At 46.2% G+C, this 19,869-nt stretch overlaps 1 protein-coding gene across 3 annotated transcripts in view; it reads left to right on the forward strand.

Annotated features, from left to right (window-relative positions):
- Nucleotides 1-19,869, forward strand: part of NRG2 (neuregulin 2) — a 174,863-nt gene that overhangs the window by 97,139 nt on the left and 57,855 nt on the right. For all 3 annotated transcript variants that reach the window (XM_075442267.1, XM_075442269.1, XM_075442268.1), the window contains exon 2: nt 14,875-15,046. In XM_075442267.1, the coding sequence (XP_075298382.1) occupies nt 14,875-15,046 (172 nt within the window). The remainder of the gene's footprint in view (nt 1-14,874; nt 15,047-19,869) is intronic.

The raw sequence follows: 19,869 nt of genomic DNA on the forward strand, positions 1-19,869 counted from the left end.
ACGTGTACGTGGGTCCTGTAACCACAGACAGCAGCATCTAGGTGAGCAGGAAGGCTTTCTTCTCTTGGAGTTTCAGGCTTCACCATTATGTACCATATTGCCACTGCAGGGACAGACAGGCCATAAGGCTGAAGACCAGTCACATTTCATGGAGTGGGAGTGGAAGTGGAAGCTCAGCTTCTACATCCTGCAGCCAGGGGGAGATTGCGACCGGAGAGTGACACAGCCTCAAAGCAGCACTGAAGTATTTCTGAGCTGTGTGTGATGCACCATCCCAAAGTGGCAGAAAACCAGAAAAGCAGCATCAGTATTCTGATGCCTGTCTGAGAGGACGATTCCGGCCCTCTCAATTTCATGAAGACAAGGCTGCCTGGAGCTCGTCAGTGAGATGTGGGAGGTAGTTAGCATCTCTAGAAATGAAAGGAGGGTGAGGCTGGGGCTTGAGAGTGATGTTCAAGGTTTTCAAGATGACTGATTTTGCAAAGGAAGAAAAAATATGCATCTCACAGTGCAGGTGAACTGAGACAGGCAGGACAAAGATGAGTGATTTTGATTGCTTGTGATTGGTGGCAGCTAGCATGGACAAGGAGAAGAAAACAGAAAGAAGGAATAGCATAAAGGACTAGAAGACAAAAGGAGAGACCCCTACATCTTTGGGAATAGGTGGAACATCTCTTTTTTACCTGCAGACCAAAAGAGTCTCAGAGGTCTCAATAGTTGATGATGTGGCTGGGTTCCCTGTCACCTGCTAAATAGTGTGCCCTTGTAATGACAGCCTTCTTTGCAGGGACCCTGGGCCTTTTCCCAGAGGCGATCTAGCGTTGCCTGTTGGGGAGGTTGTGAGGTTGGGATCAGGCATATCTTTGAAGTCGGGTCCTGTGGCACTCTGTGGGATGCAATGTGGATGTGTAGTACTAGGTTGTTTGTGTGTCTGAATCCTGGTCAGTTGGATGGATGTTGCAGGGCTGATCCCACTTCGGGACAGGGATGTGGTCTGCTTAACTTCTGAAGGGTTCTTCCAAGGTTATTGTAATCCTGTGATTTGTTATCCCCCTGAACCCAGCCTTTCCAGGTTGGTTCTGTAGATACTGAAAATAGTAAAGGTCTATCCAGGCCTTTCCATGGCAACTCCTCAGCACCACTGTGCCTGCTACATGTTTGTCAGAAGAAAAGTCACATGCACAGGGTATTCAGACTGAGAGTTTTCTACAAAAATGTTTCCCAGCAGAGGAGACACCATCTTCCCATCAGATTTTTCATACTGTGTCTCAGGCCCCTGAACATCCCTTGTTTGCGTTTCTAGGTGGTTACATTCCTCTGCATGGAGCTATTCAAGGATGGCTTGAAGAGATGGTGAAGGGGAGGAGAAATGAGATTGCAGAAGTGAAGGAACAGCTCTGGAGCAATTTGGCTTCAGCTGGAATGTCTGGACAGAGAGCCTTGTTCTTGCTTGTCTAGCTGAACTGCTTCCTTGCTTTTCCCTGTTGCTCTTGTATGGAGATGAGAAGCATCCATTCTTATATTACAAGATGAATCCCACATTGCGCCCTGTCTTTTCTCAGGTTGTGCTTGGATTCCAGACTCCTTCTACTTGTTGTCACTGCTGCTTAAAATTGGCATTTATGGTGGCATCCAGAGGTCCCAACTGCAGCATTGTTCCCCTTGTGCTATTCACAGCACAATGTCATTAAAAGACACAGTCCCTGCCCCAAATATATTAAGTGGGATCTTTGAGAGAGGAAAGGGAAGCATAGAGAAGAGATGTGATTTGTCCCACTTTGCGCAACATTTCTGGGATAAAACCCAGCACTATTAATAGCTTTTTGGTCAACAACCGTCTTTTGTTCAGAAGTCTGGGTTTCACCTTAAGTTTTTTGTGTTGTGCAGGACCTGTTGGCCAGTTTCAGGAAAGTTCTCACCGTGTGATCTACAGCTAGTTGTAAGGCAGGTCCAATAAACTCCCATCCATGTTGAACTCAGAACAGTCTTTCTGCTTGGGCTACCGCTATGTTGCCTATTGTCTGTTGTTCACCCGCATTTCACTGCTGCATCATTGGCCTTTACTTTTGATTGCTTGCATTCTGCAATATCTCCTAGAAAATTATTTGTGTCACACCTTTCTTTGCTGCTCTTACCTAAATCCTTCAGTGGAGTAGCCAGTGGACAGCCAGTGAGGGTTTGCTCACATCAAAAACTCAAATTTGCTTTATCTTCCTTCTTACTTGTTGGCCATGAATATTCTATAAAGTGAACTTTCTGCTGGAAATGTTTTTGGAAGCAGAAACTGTTGATTAAATTTTAACGAAGAGTCACAGGAAGCAAATTTTAAAATTGCAACTGTATGTTCATCATAATAAGAGCTCTGTCACTGCTGTCAGGGACTAGAATTGATGGAGGCCGCAAAATCTCTTTAGCCAACCAAAATGAGCCAAAATTTCTTGATTTTTTTCTAAACACAAGCCACAAACTTCTCATGAGCAATTTACAAGGCAAAAATTAGCCAGTATGGTTTTCCAGAGAATAGTTCTGGAGAATATTGCAATAAGCAATATTCAAATATAAAACAAGGGAAAATAAGGATAAAAAAATTAATCAGGAAGAGCTGACATCCTTAAGACTCCTGGCAGCTGTAAATCAGCCTGGTTGGAGGACATTTCAGTGTAAACCACCCATCACTGTGCTTCAGTGGGGGTCGAGAGCTATTCAGAACAATGCTGGGAAGCCACACTCTGGACAAGGCAGGAGACATGCTGTGTTAGTGTCTCCACTGGGCAGTGCCCAGAGTCCCAAATGGAATTTACAGCTAGCTGCTTCCCTGCAGCCCATGGAGGAGGGTGGCCCCTTCTCTGCGGGGCTCAGGCGCTCCCTTGGCTCGGCCAGCGCGCGGGTGCTGCCGGCACGGAGCACAGCCAGCCCCTCTCTGCAGATCGTGTTCTCTTGCTCAAAGGGTCCTGCTGATTTCAACACAGAGGTCAATGCCTAGGAAGAGAGCAGAATTCATCCTGATGTGGGCCATCGCTCCAGCAGTGGCAGACACCCAGGGCGTTGTGGGCGTTGGGAGAATATTATATTATAGGGCAATAGTTCCATCCACACTTGGTGGGGCTTGGGCGCATATGTATCTGGCTGCCTTGAAAAGCTGTCTCAGGGATGATCTTTATTTTCTTTTCCTGTGTTTGGATGAAAAATAGATCTGCGGTCACTGTCTGAGGTTCTTCTGGTACCAGTGCTTTAAAGCATTTCTTGAACTAGCAGAAAAACTTTTAATCTTTATAATATAACATTACAGAGAACAAACAAGTCTTTAATGCAAGCCCCAGGGTCTCGTCTGGGGAGATCCTGATAAAAACATAGCTTTCTGTTTTGGAAATACCCTCTGGTGGATTTGTTAAAACCCTACCAAAGACAATGGTGAACTTTCAAAGTAAGCAGAGACATGAAAAAAAATATTGTAATTAAGACTGCAAGAGGTTGGCTTTTGTCACAGTATAGTAGAATATGATTTTCTAGGTTAAAATTTAAAAATTCCTCCACCTCAATGTTAGAGACTGGCAACTGAGTTTTTTTGTCCAGACGTCAATGCGTTTTCTTCTTTGAATGCCTGCTTTGCATGGTGTTTCCACCTGGTCATGTATGAAACAGTAGGACGTCCCATGACCCAGGACTTTCTGGGAGGTCAAAATATCAAAAAAATGTTGCAAACTGGGCTGCTGAATCTGACCGTGATTTGACCTCTGCCTGCCCTGTATTAACATCTCCGTAACTGATCCCAAGTTTTGCTGATTTTTCCTCACTTGATGATGTTAGGCTTGTTTAAAAACACTTGACAAACTTGACTTCCACCTGTAAATCTGCTGGGGCAGGGAAGGAGGCAGATTCTGTGCTGGGATTTTGCTGGTGTTGGCTGGGTTTGAACAGTCCCTCCACAGTGAGGGTGCTCTGTGTTTATGGTCTTCCTGACCTCAGGCCTCACATCTCAGTAATTGAACACCTCTGGTGTCCTCATTCTCTTTAAATACAATATATTGAGAGAGTAGGGAAGAGATATCCAGAAGTGCTGTGCTATCTAAAGTTAAGAGTGCATCCCCGGTCCTTCACTTTTACACCTAACTTTGATGGGCACTAGACAGGGCCAGGCAGAGAGAGAAAGGTTTACCTGGTAAATCTTGTGCCTTACTCAGAGACTCGGTTGCATTTATCTGTTTGTAGTGTCCCTTCTTCCTAATTTATCTGAAGGACTTGGTGGGTGGTATTTGGGGTTGTTCTGTACCCTTGGCATTGCAGCAGCTCTTCTTTTTCCGAGTTTACCTGCAATGCTCCCACCAGTCCATGATTGTGGGCCTTCTGTTCTCTTGTCATTGGGAGAACACAGGCGGTGCAGGCAGTCTGTGTTGAAAGAATTTCAGCTTCCCTTTAAATGAGAGTTTTTTCCCCCACGTTTTAGAGAAACACTCCTGTTGTTGATAGAACTGTAAACCACCAAATAGGTGGTTTTCATCCCTTTCTAGAATCGATGATATTCTACTAACAAACGTTTTGCATCAACAAATCCTTCCCTGTAACCTGAAACACAGCCTTTAGATTTGCCATGACCGTAAGGGGTCTATATATGGTTTCTTGTACAGACTTCACAATAAACATTTAATGAAACAAGTTTTTTTGCAACCTTAGACTGTTTCATTTCCTAGGGTGAGGGTTATACTTTCCTTTGGTGACTGAAAGATGATGGATGCCACCCAGGTCTTTACCAGGCTTCTAGGGCAAGTAATTTGTGCTTAGTGTTCAGTGGCTGAAACAAAGTATTAATGTATTTTAAAGTTTTGGATGCTCTGGGTAATTTGTTTATTTGCTGGGTATTAACTGGCAGTCCACAGAGTATGGGTGGGCCATTTTTCTAGCTGATTGTGAAGATAGAGGTAAAGCTATATTTTATGAATTGTTGTTTCCAAGGTCATCTGGAGATTGAGCAGTTCATAAAATATATCTTTGTTTGAAGATATATTTGATTATATAAAATATAATCCCAGAATCAATTGGGTACAAACAAGATGTTGCCTTTAGGGTTGAAAACACATTGTTAGAGGCATGAAGAGCAGAAATTGTCACTGTTGTCTTTGTGTGGCTATTGTTTTTGGTTTTAATAGGAATAGAATGAATGACATTTTTCCACTAGACCACTTATGCTCAACTATACCTCCAGGACAACTTCCTGGCCAAAAATATTCAAAACAAACAAACACAATAGCAATTCTACTCCAATTACATTGTTTGCAAACCAGCTAGTGTTCGTAGAGTACTAGGCTTGGCAAATCCAAGCTCTTCAGCCCTGGATTTTAATATTGGATAGTTGTACGTGAATTATTTGTAGCTGTTGTGCTATTCAGGTAATCATTTGAGTGGCCACGTGCATGAGCACCTCAAGCATTTCTACCTGATCTGTGATAAAAGCATACCCTAGCTGTCTTAACAATTTTAGTGAAAAGCCAGGGTATTGGGAAGACATGCTTGCTCAGCGGCCAAATGCTCATTGATTTCAATGGAGTTGAGATATCAGCCTGGGGCTCTGGACCAAATCATACACCAGTTTGAAAAATTTCACTTGAAAGAAGGATAACTAAATATTAAGTGTGGGAAAGAGAAAGACAGAAGAAGAGGAATTTATCAGTTGCTCTTTTATGTAAGTGGAGCCAGTGTTTGTAGGAGGACAGTGAACTTGCTGACTTTGTAGCACCTTTTCCTGTGGTTGGAGCTGCCAGAGGGATCCTGTAAAGAGCAAAAGTAAATCAGCAAACCTGCTTGTGACCTTCCAGTCAATTTTCTTTGGCTGATGAGAATGGTCGTGGAAATACTGATTGTTGTAACTAACTCCCACTTTTCAGTATATATAGTGCTATGGATTGGCATTGTAGTCGTTTCTTCTTCCTGAGATAGAGGGCTACGGGAACCTAGTTAAGGGAAAAGTACTTGTATAGTAGGGATGCTATGGGACATGTAGGGAGGAATAATGCAGTTGTTCCGGCTCCAGCAAGGTTTTGAAGCTTCATTGGAACCCCAAGTCTGCTGACCTCAGTCTTTTCAGCACCTTCTCACTTCCAGTCATCTGGGTCCTCTCCACATCACTGTCTGTTCTCTGTGAGTCAGATGGGTGGATGTCCTCAGCAGACCCTCTAGGACCTAGAGGAATGGCTTCTGCATTGTCATACCTATTGTCTCCAGCTGTCAAAGTGGGACATTTCCCAGGAACACAAAGATATGCTTCTGACTCCTGCTGGTGTACCTCTGCAGAAAGGGCACAGCAGCATGATCCATGCTAGGCACAGAGCACATATCCCATGTTCTTCAAGATATTTGGGTTACTAACCCTTTCTGAAGCCTATGTCTTTGCAGTTACTGCATAGATGGACCCATGGACAGGGAAGGTGAGGTGTAAATGCCCAAAGAGACTCATGTCATCTAGTGCTGGCTGCCACAGTGGAGGCGCTACCATCACAGATCTAGTAAGAGAAACATGGCTATGTGTTAATTAAAAGGCCTAATAGTGGCTATAGCAGAATATTGCCCCTTGGAAGTTTAAATACGACGTGTAGCCTTGCCCAGCATGCAGAGATCTGAGTGAGCTACTGCAGTGTGCAAAGACAGTCATGTTAACAGCTATGAGAAACTCTGATCATCCTGTTTGCATAGACTGGAAATATAAGTTGCCCAAAGCATAAAGCACATTACAGATCAGAGATTCATAGAATCATAGGTTGGAAAAGACCTCTAAGATCATGAAGTCCAACCATCCACCCAGCACTACCATGCCTACAAAACCGTATCTCGAAGTGCCACATCTACACATTTTTTGAACACCTCCAGGGATGGGGACTCAACCACTTCCCTGGACAGCATATTCCAATGTCCGACCACTCTTTCAGTAAAGAAATTTTTCCTAATACCTAATCTGAATCTTCCCTAACACAACTTGAGGCCATTGCCTCTCATCCTGTCACTAGTTACCTGGGAGAAGAGACCAACACCTGCCTCACTGCAACCTCCTTTCAGGTAGTTGTAGAGAGCAATAAGGCCCCTGCTCAGCTTCCTCTTCTCCAGACTTAACAGACCCAGTTCCCTCAGCTGCTCCTTGTAAGGCTTGTTCTCTAGACCTCTCACCAGCCTTGTTGCCCTTCTTTGGACACACTCTAGCAACTCAAATGTCTTTCTTGTAGTGAGGGGCCCAACACTGAACACAGTACTTGAGGTGCAGCCTCACCAGTGCTAAGTACAGGGGCACAATCACCTCCCTACTCCTTCTGGCCACACTATTCCTGATACAAGCCAGGATGCTGTTGGTTGCCTTGGCCACCTGGGCACACTGCTGGCTCATGTTCAGTTGGATGTCAACCAACATCCCCAGCTCCTTTTCTGCTGGGCAGCTTTCCAGCCACTCGTCCCCAAGTCTGTAGAGTTACATGGGGTTGTTGTGACCAAAGTGCAGGACCCGGCATTTGGTCTTGTTGAAACTCATACAGTTGGCCTCGGCCCATCGATCCAGGCTGTCCAGATCCCTCTGCAGAGGCTTCCTACCCTCAAGCAGATTGACGCTCCCACCCAATTTGGTGTCATCTGCAAACTTACTGAGGGAGCACTCAATACCCTCATGCAGACCATTGATAAAGATGTTAAACAAGACCAGACCCAAAACTGAGCCCTGGGGATCACCATTCGTGACTGCCCACCAGCTGGATTTAACTCCATTCACCACCACTCTCTGGGCTCAGCCATTCAGCCAGTTCTTTATCCAGCAGAGAGTACACCCATCCAAACCACGGCAGCTAGTTTTTCCAGGAGGATGCTGTGGGGATACTATACTATATTTTATATTGTTAGTTTGGAGCCTGTAGTTACCCACTGTTGGGTTGTGGCAGAGGTTGGAGTAGGGCAATATGTCATTTTGACATCAAGGTTCTCTCCTGCAGGCTCTGGACTTTGCGTGGTTTGTGGATGTTGTGTCCATCCATTGAATAAAGCTGGGGTCTTTCACTCCCTCCCATGTTTCAGATATGGCTTTAGTTAAATACAGCCCCGTAACCTTCAGGGGCCTTGGAGGGTCATAAATTCAGAGGAGTTCTTATGACCCTGCCACCAGAGAGCTGAACTCCATTTAGAGTCCCAGCTGCAGACACCACAGCCTGCCTAGGTGCACAGCAGTGACTGCATTTTTAGTCTCTCTATAAAAACCCAGAAAAAAGGAGGACAAACAGAGCACATAAAGGTTATGCAGGGTTTTTTTTCCAGTGGGCCCTATGTTTCCATTCCTATTGGCTGGAGGGAACTTTCTTCAGAGTAGGTCCCTCTTGGACAAGTTGGCATTTTTGGCATTTGCAGGCAGTGTTGAAATGGTCAAAAACTCAAGGTGGACAGGAGCTGCTGCTGCTGCTGAGATTCAGTTTTGTCTTCTTGCCAAATAAAGGCCAAAGCAAACACAGGCCAAAGGAGCATTGCCTCTGATAAAAGCGATAGAGGCAGCAGACATACCAGAAGCAGTAGGGCTTCATTAGCTGAGAAGTAAGATCTGTTGACCTAGTGCAGAGCATGCTGACCCACCAAAGACACGACCTGCATGGTGATGCCCTGTGCCAGGGACATATGTCCTCACTTTGTAGCAAAGATGATAGAAATGGGAAAAATTCTGTTTGGTAAGAAGTTGCATATTTGCAAAAGTTTATGTTTGAATTCAGTGCAAGTCAAGTCTGCAAAATATTTCCAATGGAGGGGCTTTTCACAAGGGTGTGTAGTGATAGGACTAGGGGGAATGGCTCTAAACTAAAAGAGGGCAGATTTAGATTAGATATGAGGAAGAAATTCTTCACCATGAGGGTGGTAAAACACTGAAACAGGTTGCCCAGAGAAGATGTGGCTGCCCCCTCCCTGGAAGTGTTCAAGGCCAGGTTGAATGGAGCTCTGAGCAACGTGGTCTGGTGGAAGATGTCCCTGATCATGGCAGGGAGGTTGGAACCAGGTGATCTTTAAGGTCCCTTCCAACCCTTACCATTCTATGATTCTATGATTCTATGAATTCTGGGATTTTCCATCTGGGAGAACATTGAAACTCTCCCATCTGAGGAGCCCTATGTAAAAGTGAAGGCCTGTACTCGTGCGGGTGAGACTTCAAACAGCAAGGTGGTGGGGAGTCTCCAGAAGTGGCTTAAGGAACAACAAACTTTGAGATGTGGCTTGACCAGGTGTCATGCCTCCAGATCTTGTGCTTCAGCGGCAAAGAGCCTGGAAGCCTCAAGGACTGTGCCTGTAGCATCCTTTTGATGTCCAGATTTCCCTGTTAAGAACTGAGAGCTCAGACCCTTGGAGACACTGCTGTGCCTGCAGCTTCTCCACCCCAGCGCAGTAGCCCAGAGGCTGAAATCCCTGGCACCTGTGCGGAAGGGCAATCCTCGGGCCAATGGCTTGGGTAGTCTGAGAAACACAGCCCATTTCCAAGAGATCACTTGTTCAGCTTCCCTCCCCTTCTGGCAGAGGAGGGGTGTCCTGACCTGAGGATTACAGTCAGGTGGGAGGAGTGTGCTGAAAATCGTTGCTTTGATGTAGGTATGTCAAGGTATCACCTTTTGTAGGTCCTGACTCTCCTCGCATCTCCCCCCATTCCTGTGAGAAAGCATTTTTCAGCCTCCCTTTTCCATGGCCATGGGATTTCAAGTTAAGTTGCCTTCTTCCTCAGCTGCTCAGGGAGACACAGAAGGATCCTGTCCTCCCAACTCTTTAGATACACCTGCCTAAGCATTTTGCCACCCACCCTGTGCAAGGCAGTGTGGTGGAGCCTCCAGTGGTTGGGACTACATCCTCTGGAGGAGGCCAGGAGGTAAGTTGCTTCCACTCATGACATCTGTTGCCTGGAGTTCCCAGATGTGTCTGTAGATTGTCTGCTCTGGAGGATCTCCCACAGTGAGCAAGACATAGCTTTGAAGCAGTGTTTGTGGCTAGTGTTGCTTTCTGTTAAAGAGTTCATTGAGCACCTTTCCCAGGATGACTTCTGCTTTATGCAGCCGAGGGGTTGTTTATGTATGATGCTTTGTGGGTGAGATGTGATTTCGTTACTGCTCCATTGTTGGACTCTGTTTAGGCACTCTGCCCGTTTATGATTAATGATGTTTTGAGTTGAGGCTCTAAGGTTCTTTCAGGCATATTCCAGGTACCAGAAGTAAAAGAGGTGTTGTTATCATCAAGGTGCTTCAATGTAATATCAAATGTAATCAGAAGTGAATTAATTAAAACAGTGTGTACATGTAAGTCCTTTTATGGTGGATGTTCAAGCAACTCATATGGCATAATTTAAAGCTCAATTGTTTTGACTTCTGTAACTCTCCCCTCTCCGTGAGAAGGTGGCAACTTGACAGCAGACACCAGAACTGCTGTCGGAGGGCAAACCTTTCCTGCAAAGGCCTGTTAGTGAAGCATGACTCCTGAAACAGGTTAGGAAATTGTGTGTATTTGTTGATCCTTGTGCTGGCACATTTTAGGGTTAATTCTTATGGCTTATACAACAAGCGTAGGCTGGGATCTAATGGCTACTTGGGTTTCATCTGACCGTGTTGTGAGCAAAAACCTGCAGAAAATCTGTATTTATTGTGGGTCTCAGCTCTACCAGGATTAAACCTTATTTTCTGCAGCACGGCATACCCTTGATGTGGTTGTCCATTAGAAAAATTACATGGAGTGCAGCTGCCTCTTCTGTCCAACACCTCAGGCTTTGTGGGGCTGGTGGTTCTTCACCTCCATGGAGAAGAGACTCAAGTTCAGATAGAAGAGGTGTTGACAAAATTGCAAGGTGACCAGAGAGATGGATCCTAAATGAGTGCCTGAAGATACCTGTAGCTTCAGTCTGACAAGCACAACCAAAAACCTCCTCCCTATTTTCATGAACCCAGCGGCAGTGGTGGCTGAGCAGTTAGTGTTGCTGACTAGCTGTGGAGGAGACCACAAGCTGGCAGACCAAAGCCAGAAGATTCAAATGATGAGGAGCTGAAATGGTAGGTTCAGCTCAGCCTGTGCCAGGATGATGGGGTGACTTGGGTGGCCCTGGTTCAGTGTTTTGGCTCTAACAAAAACTGTACTGGCCACATCTGAGCAGCAGTAACCTGCGCAGGGGAGGCTGGGAGCTGGTGGAAACACGGGAAAGTTGGACCTGGACCCTGCTTGGTGTAGGTCTGAGAATGTTTGCCAAGGTTAGTAAGTTATCTTGATATGTATGAAGTTAGTGACTTTGTTTCCCCAAAGTGTCTGAAAAAGTACCAAACAAAGAGGAAATTAAAATGACCCAAAATGTTCAGAGCATTAAATAAAGGCGGCGCTTTTAAAATTCTCACATATGTTTGAACCAAGCTTGTGACTTTCTGAGCTGCAGCTCTGTGATTTGGACAGGGCAGAGGTAGTAAATGGGTCAATGCTGAAGTTGAAAACGAACCAAAATGTAAAACTTTGTCTTTGACTTACTCTAATGTTAGCACTCTGTGAGGTGCTTTGATTTCTCAAGCTACTTTACTGCTTGAGAAGGCTGAAAGGTGATTCATTCATAGTTTACAAGTACCTAAAAAGGGAATAGGTTTCTGGTTGCTAGATGGGATTCAAATTTACTAGAGAAAGGCAGAGATCCCTTGGCAGGAAGCCAAAGTTAGAGAAATCCAGACTAGGAGTAAGGGCTGCAATTTAAACAATACGAATAAAAAACAGTGGAAGGCCTTTTGCTGGCATTAAGCAGACTCATCAGCAGTTAATGGCTCTAAATGAGAAGTCTGTGTTTTTCTAAAAGATGCTGCAATTATGAAGATGTTCCAGCCCTGAGCAGCTCTTCCATGAGACCAAGGCTGAGCTTCCCTATCGACTGGAGCAGCCTGTGCATGGCTTTATATGCTGCATTTCCAGGCTTGGGGTTCTGCCTGCTCTTCCTATGCTGCTGTCTAAGCACAAGCCACACTTGTAGTGTAGCAATAAGGCACACAGATGTGCTGGGTGTCAGGCACCACAGCTGTGTTTCTTTGTGCACAGCGCTTTTCCAAGACACAGTCTAAAATATTTCTGGATTGGATTCCCCTTTCACTGGCCTGTCTTATTCAGCCAGAGAATTACAGTATTTGAAGTGTGGCTTGAGAGCTGAATGCACAGTCTCTTTACCCTCTGTAGTAAGACAGTCAAAGACATGCAATCTGGGGAGGAAACATGTTCTTCTCCCGTTTTCAGGGCAGAACTCTCTGCTGGAGGGGTGTGATGCAGGCAGAGCCCCTGCCTTGTGTGAGTGTCAGCTCCATCTCTGCTGCACTTAGCATATGTCTTTTTGGACCTGCCTATTTAGGAATGTCAGGTAAATTATCACTGGTGGCCAAGAGCACAAGATGCAAGAGGTGCGTATGTTCGGGTGAGATGTGATTCACGTCAGTGGGGAGGAACAGGGGAATAGAGACCTTGGAAGGTTCCTTGCTTGTCCTTGGCCCTCTCCTTCAATGATCTCCAGGTTTCTGGGCTTTGCTCTGCTCTTGCCAGCATTTTCTGGGGAGAAGGGTGGGGCTGACACATCTTTCTCCATGGCCGTGCTTCATAATTCTGCAGACCGTAAGCCTGGAAATAATATGAAGCAGATGCACCTATGTCAAGGTCAGGACATTCCCAGTATTTAAGGTGTACGTATACTGTTGGCATGGTACAGGGTGACCTCAGTGTCCAATAGGAGCCAACAAACACACACATTCAGATAGGATAAATATTTGAGAAAGTCTGTTTCTCTATTCCCCAAAATGACCCCTATAAAAGCAAGGTCCCGTTTACCTTCCCAGCTCTCCATTCACAGTGTCCTGAGAAGAGACAAGACTCTCTTCTCCAAGAGCCTTCCTCCTCTTCTGGGCAAGGATCGGGGACATTGGCTTCACAAAACCCAAGACACCTTGGATTTTCACAGAACTCCTGAAATTTGGGGAAAGCTGACGTAATTTTTGTTCAGAAGTCTCTCTGTCTGTGCTGAAGTATAGTGACCTAGGAAGCAGTGCAAGACGTCAGTGTGCAGCCTGAAGCAATTGCCTGCAGCTGTCCAAGTCACTTTTTTGTGCTGTCTGCCCCATTGGTACATGTGCAACATTCCCCATCCTGTTGCCTCTGGCACAGGTTTCTAGGGAGCCTGCAGAAGGCTTGCGTGTGCAGATATAACAGTCAGAAAGAATATTTGGTGGGGTTTGTTTGTTTTTCCTTGGTGTGCTAAATACACTTGCTTTGCACTCCTGGAGCTAAGGTTTGCTTCTGTGCCTTGGCACCAGTGTAGCTGTGCAGCTCAGAGTCAGAGGAAGGTCTCGTGTGCTTGGGACCAGACCTGCTGCATTAACCACACATGTGCTGCCAGGCACCTCTCTCACCGTCACAGACATCTCTGGGTTTGCCTTTCAGTCACTGTGAGCTTTGCCCAGCCAATTTGTGTTACCCTGAACTGTTCCATTTCTGCCCATGTTTGTAGCTTTTCAATTAAGGAGATTTAGCTTCTCATGCCCTTGCACATAAAACAGAGGAATATCAGATTCCTCAGAGCTTCCTACCACAGGAGCATATGCCTGATGATTGCTGTGCTTTTTATTTTGTATAAGACCACTTTCAGTGAAAATAGTCTTTAAATAAAACCAACCTATGATGACTTATCTTGGCATGAAGAACGAGTGGAGACAAAACAAAGGTCTATAAAATAGCAATTGCTCTAATGAAATTCACCCAGTGCCTTCTCCTTTGAATGCTCTTCCATATCAGCAGATCAGAATGCAGTAGGCAATTAAAAGACAGCTTGTGCATATTAGACAGAGGAAATACTTTATCTGTAACACATCTTAGACAAGTGGAAACCGTTGTTACCAACATTCTTAAGGCAAAACCAGAAACTTGCTAAAGGGAGCTAGAAGAGTACAGAACTGTCAGTTGAAAGAAAAATTGCAAGCTTGCTAATCCATTCTTGTCAGATTTAATATAAAGCCTGGCAGAGATTGACAAGAAGTGTCTCCCTCTCTGGCTGACGCTCCAGGTGCATGGTAAGATCACTTCTCTGAAAGACCCAGGAAAGCTCACCTGCAGATTCAGGCTTCAGACTGGAAAGCCTGACATTGCAAGTCCTAAGAAAATTTAAAATAGCTTTATTCTTTCACTTTTCCAACTGCAACCTGAAGAATAGCTGTCCCTCCCCTTCTCATCCTTTACACATGCAGGTTTTCATTGCAGCTCTGCTGCTGACACTGCTACGCTGAATGGCCATGCATCTTAGCAGCAGGCACCGATCATCCATGGCACACACTGCTGGGGGACGGGGGACTGTTCTCTGTGACCTGCCTCTGCTCTTTATGCAGCAAAACACTGTGGCTGGCAGGGCAGTGGGGTTGGCAGCATGCCCATCGGCAGTGGCAGAAGTTGTGTAGGTGTTGGTAATCATCGGCAGCAATGGCAGGATGCAGGGAAAAATAGTCACAGTAGTGCTTGTGCTCCTGCATCCCTGGCATCTCCCTGATGGGAGAGCCTGGAGAACAGAGCAAGCCCCTGCACTAGCAGGGGACATGTAGATCCTGCCTGCATGGGTCAGGGTGGCCATGGAGCAGTTGAGTCTGGCCACGTGGAGCAGAAAAAAGAGTGAGCCAGACTCAGGGGCTCCCTCCATTCCCCACGCGGATGTTTGTGATTCTGTGCTCCTTCCCTGCCTCTGTGCTGGTAAAACCTGGGGAGCCAGGCTGGCACGCACCCCCTCTCCAGCCATCACGCGGCAGCAGGGGCTTTTCCCGGGCGGGGAGAAGCTCGGTGGGATCTCATCGCTTGCGCACAGCCTCTGAAAGAGGCAGGTTTCACATTGTCTGGTTTCTCTTTTTGTAGCTGTCCCTCCCAAACTGAAGAAACTGAAAAGCCCAAACGTTCATGTCGGTGAAAAGATTTCACTGAAATGTGAGGCAACTGCTGGAAACCCTCAGCCGTCCTACAAATGGTTTAAAGATGGCAAAGAGCTGAAGAAGAGCAAAGACATCCGGATCAAGTATGGCAATGGGAAGTAAGTATACCACTACTGCTCTGCCTCTGTTCCCTAACGCTGGGTGTCTGAATCCGGGGGACCATCTGGCTAGAAGTGGTCCTGTGCTCTCCAAGTCATTGCTGAGCAATGCTTGAGATGCTTCCTTGGAGTCACAGGACAGTGCATAGCCCATTTACTATGGCTGGGAGAGTAAGCAAGATTCCCAGTTTCCTCAAAGAGTAGTGGAGAGAGAGGAGCAAGGCACACACAGGATAGATACTGGGTTTGTAGATATGGCTCTACTTGGGTAATTGTGTCATTGGATATCTAGGGAGGGCATCCAGTGTCCTGACCAGATAACTCTTTTCCTGCTAGCTGTAGACTGGTTGTAGGCAGCTCAGGTTACCTGGGATGAATCCTGCTTTGTGATTAGGGGTTTGAATGCAGAAGCTATCCAAAAACAGCAGTTGCCCCACCAGCCAGCAGTGGGCCTGCATAAATGTGGGAGAAATCACTCTGTTCTCTCCTGAATTTAGGTGGATTTGAAAGCATCTAAGGCAACTGCAAGGACGCAAGAGCACATCACGATACTGTTTGATTAGGGCTTGCAGTCACCCGCTGAGGCCTTTGTATCATGCAAGACCTTATGTCACTGCACCCAGGGGAAGCTCCATCATGGCTGCTCCAAACTCCCCATACGACAAAGCTCTTGGGCACCTGCTCTCAGTGAGTGTCATCCTAGGGACTGCCTCATTCAGGCAGTGCAAAAACACTGACAAATAGGCCCCAATGACTAAGCTAAGGGGTTGTCACTGGGAGTTGATTTGAATGGATGCATGTTGGTATTTTTGCATTCACAATTTTTACATATGATGTATCTTAAAATTATTCCATAATCCTGAGTATGCTTACATTCATAGCTAGCAGCAAAGTCAGCTTGCAACTGTCCAACCCTTTGGAAAACTTGAACTAATTCTTTTCTAGCATATGTTATGTCTGAGTGTGTGAAAAATAGATCACCCATTCTCATTATGGACTTTATAGAGTATTAATTTTTAGAATTAGAAACCACTAAAAAATGAGTTAGAAAAATCAGTTGGCACTCGAACGGGTCATTGTCAATTATTCTAATTTAATTTCAGTCCTGTTGGTTTTTGTTTCAAAGGCACACCCAAAGTGGTTGACTTCCTTTGTAAAAACTGTAGGATTCATGGCTGTTTTAGGATGAGGCAGAGAGGTGGTCAGTGGAAGGCTTAAGCTAGCAACACCAGTGGAGCCAGGATAACTGGCTTGTATCTAGTGGGTGCTGCCTACTCAGGAAGGACTGTATGGACTTGCAGGCAGCAGAGGTAGGGCAGAACTGTACCTGCTTCTTTGCTCTGTTGCCCTCAGTATTTCTGTGGCCCTTGTTATCCTCATGGCCTCAGTTGTTTACCGATGGGTACTGGAACTGGGATGCCCTGGAGGGTGTCTGCACCACCCGCTGCAGCCAGGCATGGGAAGGCTGCTGGTCCACCCCATATGGACACTGCATCCCTGCAGGCAGGCAGCTTGTGGAACTCTGAGCTTGGTGGCAATGGGGTCTTGCAGGGATGTTGGGGAGCTATATCCATCAGAGCTAAAGAGCAAACAGCCACAGATCAAACATCCAAAAAAACTCTCTGGGCAGGGATCCTGGTGATGGCGACAAATGCCTCTTGCTTTTCACTGTTGTACTCCAAGAGATCATAGTCCTTCCTTGCCTCCTGGCACCCCATGTCCAGCACGAAGCTGTGACAGGAAGGCATCCCACCCACAGTGGTGCAGGAGGGGCACGCACTCACTGGCTCAGGAACATAAACATATGGAAGAAGGTTGGTCCTTTTTCCTCAGGACACCGCTGTCAAGTCATAATTTTGCATTTACCAATTTCCATGGCAACACGTTGGCTCACAGCCTGCCAGTGACAGGCCAAAGACATGTGCATGCTGGAAGTGCTTCCAGCTGGCAAAATAAGCCCAAGGATAAAGATTTTAAAGAAGGCTGAGCACCTACCTCGTGTAGTGTCTGAGGCTCTCTGGGCAGCAAAGATGTAAGCCCAAAGCATCCGCTGTTGATCTGCCCCCAGAATTGCTTCCCATCCGTGCTTCTGCTCCCTGCTGCCATTAAAACATGTCACTAAGTGGAGAGGTTGCCTGTCTGGGGCTGGAGCCTGGCTAAGGAGACTAGATTCAAGCAGCTGTCAGGCTGGGACAGCTCTGACATACTAACCCGTTGTTGACCATTTGCCCCTTTTTGAGCAGTCAACAGTGCAGGAACACTTCTCCAAGCAGATATGGATGGGTCTGTGCACACCTGGTCTGGCATCTTCAGCTTTCAGGCTCTCCTCTCCACTGGATTTACTAGGTCTCACTGCTTAAAACCACCTCAAGAGCAGGGTGCGCACTGACATTGTACCTGCCTCCTTCTAGTCTTGACTGCTTGCAATAAACATTAAAAATTGCTCTGTGCATGCAGGCTGAGGATCGAGGGAGCCCTCATGACTTTGCGTACCTCCATTAAGTAGCTAGTGGGGTGGAGTTTAGTATAGGGACCTAAAACTGGACATGGGATATGGGTGTACACAATTACCTCCAGTATGTTAGAAGGGGACTCCAGGGAAGGATTAAACATCCCAAACTGTAAAGCTCAGAAGTCTTACCCTATGATGATTAATTCACGAATAATGGGGTTTATAAATCTGGCTTCACTTAGAGATAACACTGGTCTCCGGGTAATCCTCTGCTCTTCCTCTCAGTTCAGAGTAGGGCAGGGTTTCCAGAGGGCTAGAAATAGAGGATTGGTGAGGGACTTTCATAGAGAAAGTACACAAGGCAAAAAGTGACACAGACTGTGCAGCACCTGGCCAGGTACACAGAATCATTTCTTTAAAAGTTTGATCCAAAGCCCTAATAGAGTTGTCTGCTGCAGCCAGGCAAAATGAGCCCTGTCAGAATGTGGAAATGTTGTCCATAGTGTTTCCCTTGGCCCTGTGAGTCCCCAGCAGAGCTGGGCGCAGCTCTGCATCAGACTCTTTGTCTGCAACTCTGCGGTCATTAGACAACACGCAGAGGGTTAGGATGGGAGACAAGAAGAACATGGTTTCCCTCTGTGACTCATTCCTCTACCACTCTGTGCCTGGCGTTCTCCCCTGTGTGTACATAGAGCCTTGAGATCTCTAACTAGAAAGCGTGACTGAAGCCCCTTTTTTTGTGATGAATTTTTCATCTGATCCAACTGGCCTTCCTAGAATAGGAGATCTCTTTGAGTATAAGGGAAGTGTATGCTGTAAGGAGGAGAGGAGCAGTTCACTGCATGTCAGCTCTTCAGCTTTGCCATCAATCATCTTCCTCCTTGCTTTTTAAACTTACGGGCAAAACTTCTGGTGCCATTAGGCAAAGAAGTTGGGTTTTTTCAATGGGTATTTACTGGAGGGAGGGGAACAATTCTGATTCCTCCTTTCTGAACTGCATGTTCCATCCATAATTAGTAACAGGCTGGGGCAAGCCTGGCTTGCTTGAAGAGGGAACTTCTCTTTAAGGTGGAAGAAATCATTAGCTGGAATTTGATCTCCAGCTCAGGTTAAATATGTTGATGGGGAACCTGTAGAGACTACCGAGAAAGAATTGCATGCAGTAGTGGAAGTACAACATAGTGAGTAGCTTGCTATCTGAACTGCCAAAGCAGTACCGTTTTCTGCTGAGTGCATCTGAGATCTGATTGAGGCCGCTGCTCCCAAGAAGTTAAGGATGAGGTTTGACTCTCTGACTGTCCTGGCAAATGGTCAAACGTCAGTTATGGAGAAATCCAAGGGAGTTTCTGTTTGAGGAGGTGCAGAGAACCTACTCCACTGCAGGCTGTGCTCAGAGCTCAGCCCTGAGACACGTAGATCTTCAGCTGGAGTCAGAGGGGGTGGAGGAGCCTGGTAGTCTCCTAGCTGTGGCTGTCCTTACAGTCTCTTCTCTTTGTGTGCTCTTTTACCAAGGGAGGTTGCTGGGGTGACGAAGTAGGCATATCGTTAGATTGGAGAGGATTGGCAGTTCAGTTTGGGACAGGCTGACCATATGACATCTCTTTGGAGTAGTGTCCTACTTTCAGTATCACCAGGAATCCCCATTGTTAGACTGTAAGTGGAGCCAAGGGATACCCTCCTCTCCTGTTTCTGTACAGTAGTCCCTCAGGCGATGCTAGTTGGGGCAGATTCTTTGCTGGGGTCTTCCTTGTAGAGCTCCCTGCTGTAGATTATTCCACACCCACAATGAATGGGGCTGTGGTCTTCCCTGTACAGCTAACTGCTCTGGAATGAAGGCAAAAAAAAAATAATAATGCCAAAGCAGCAGGGGAAAGAGAGTGCGAATAAAGATAAATTATTTCCTAATTAAGCCTGGAGACAAGGAGGGGTAAAGTGAACTGTTGAAGCCTTGTGGGAGCCAGAGTGAACCCAAGCAGGCTATACCACCACTCTGGCAGGGGTCTTCAGGCTGACATTTTTAAACAAAGGAAAAAGCTCATTTGACAATGGATCTTGCAAGAGCAATTTCAGATGCCTTGAAGCAAAGACTCTTCTCAAGCACCGGTGTTGTTATAATCACCAGGGGAGCTTCTGCCTTGCTAAGTCTCACGATGTCATTATAAGTCTCCGATATTTGGGATTTGGTTTTAGCTGCTGAAGGCACTTTATTGGAGGGGGGTGTGAAGGAGAGCATCTCCTTTGTTCGTCCATTTGTTGTTTCAAAGGAGATGATGGACATCAACTTGGCCAGTGCACCTGGGAGTGAACCAGGGAATTTGAGAACTGAAAGGAGAAGCAGTTGGGACTTGAGCTAGAACAATCCACAGTTGGA

The sequence above is a fragment of the Opisthocomus hoazin genome, chromosome 23 (genome assembly GCF_030867145.1).
Source record: "Opisthocomus hoazin isolate bOpiHoa1 chromosome 23, bOpiHoa1.hap1, whole genome shotgun sequence".
In the NCBI taxonomy this organism is placed as follows: Eukaryota; Metazoa; Chordata; class Aves; order Opisthocomiformes; family Opisthocomidae; genus Opisthocomus; species Opisthocomus hoazin.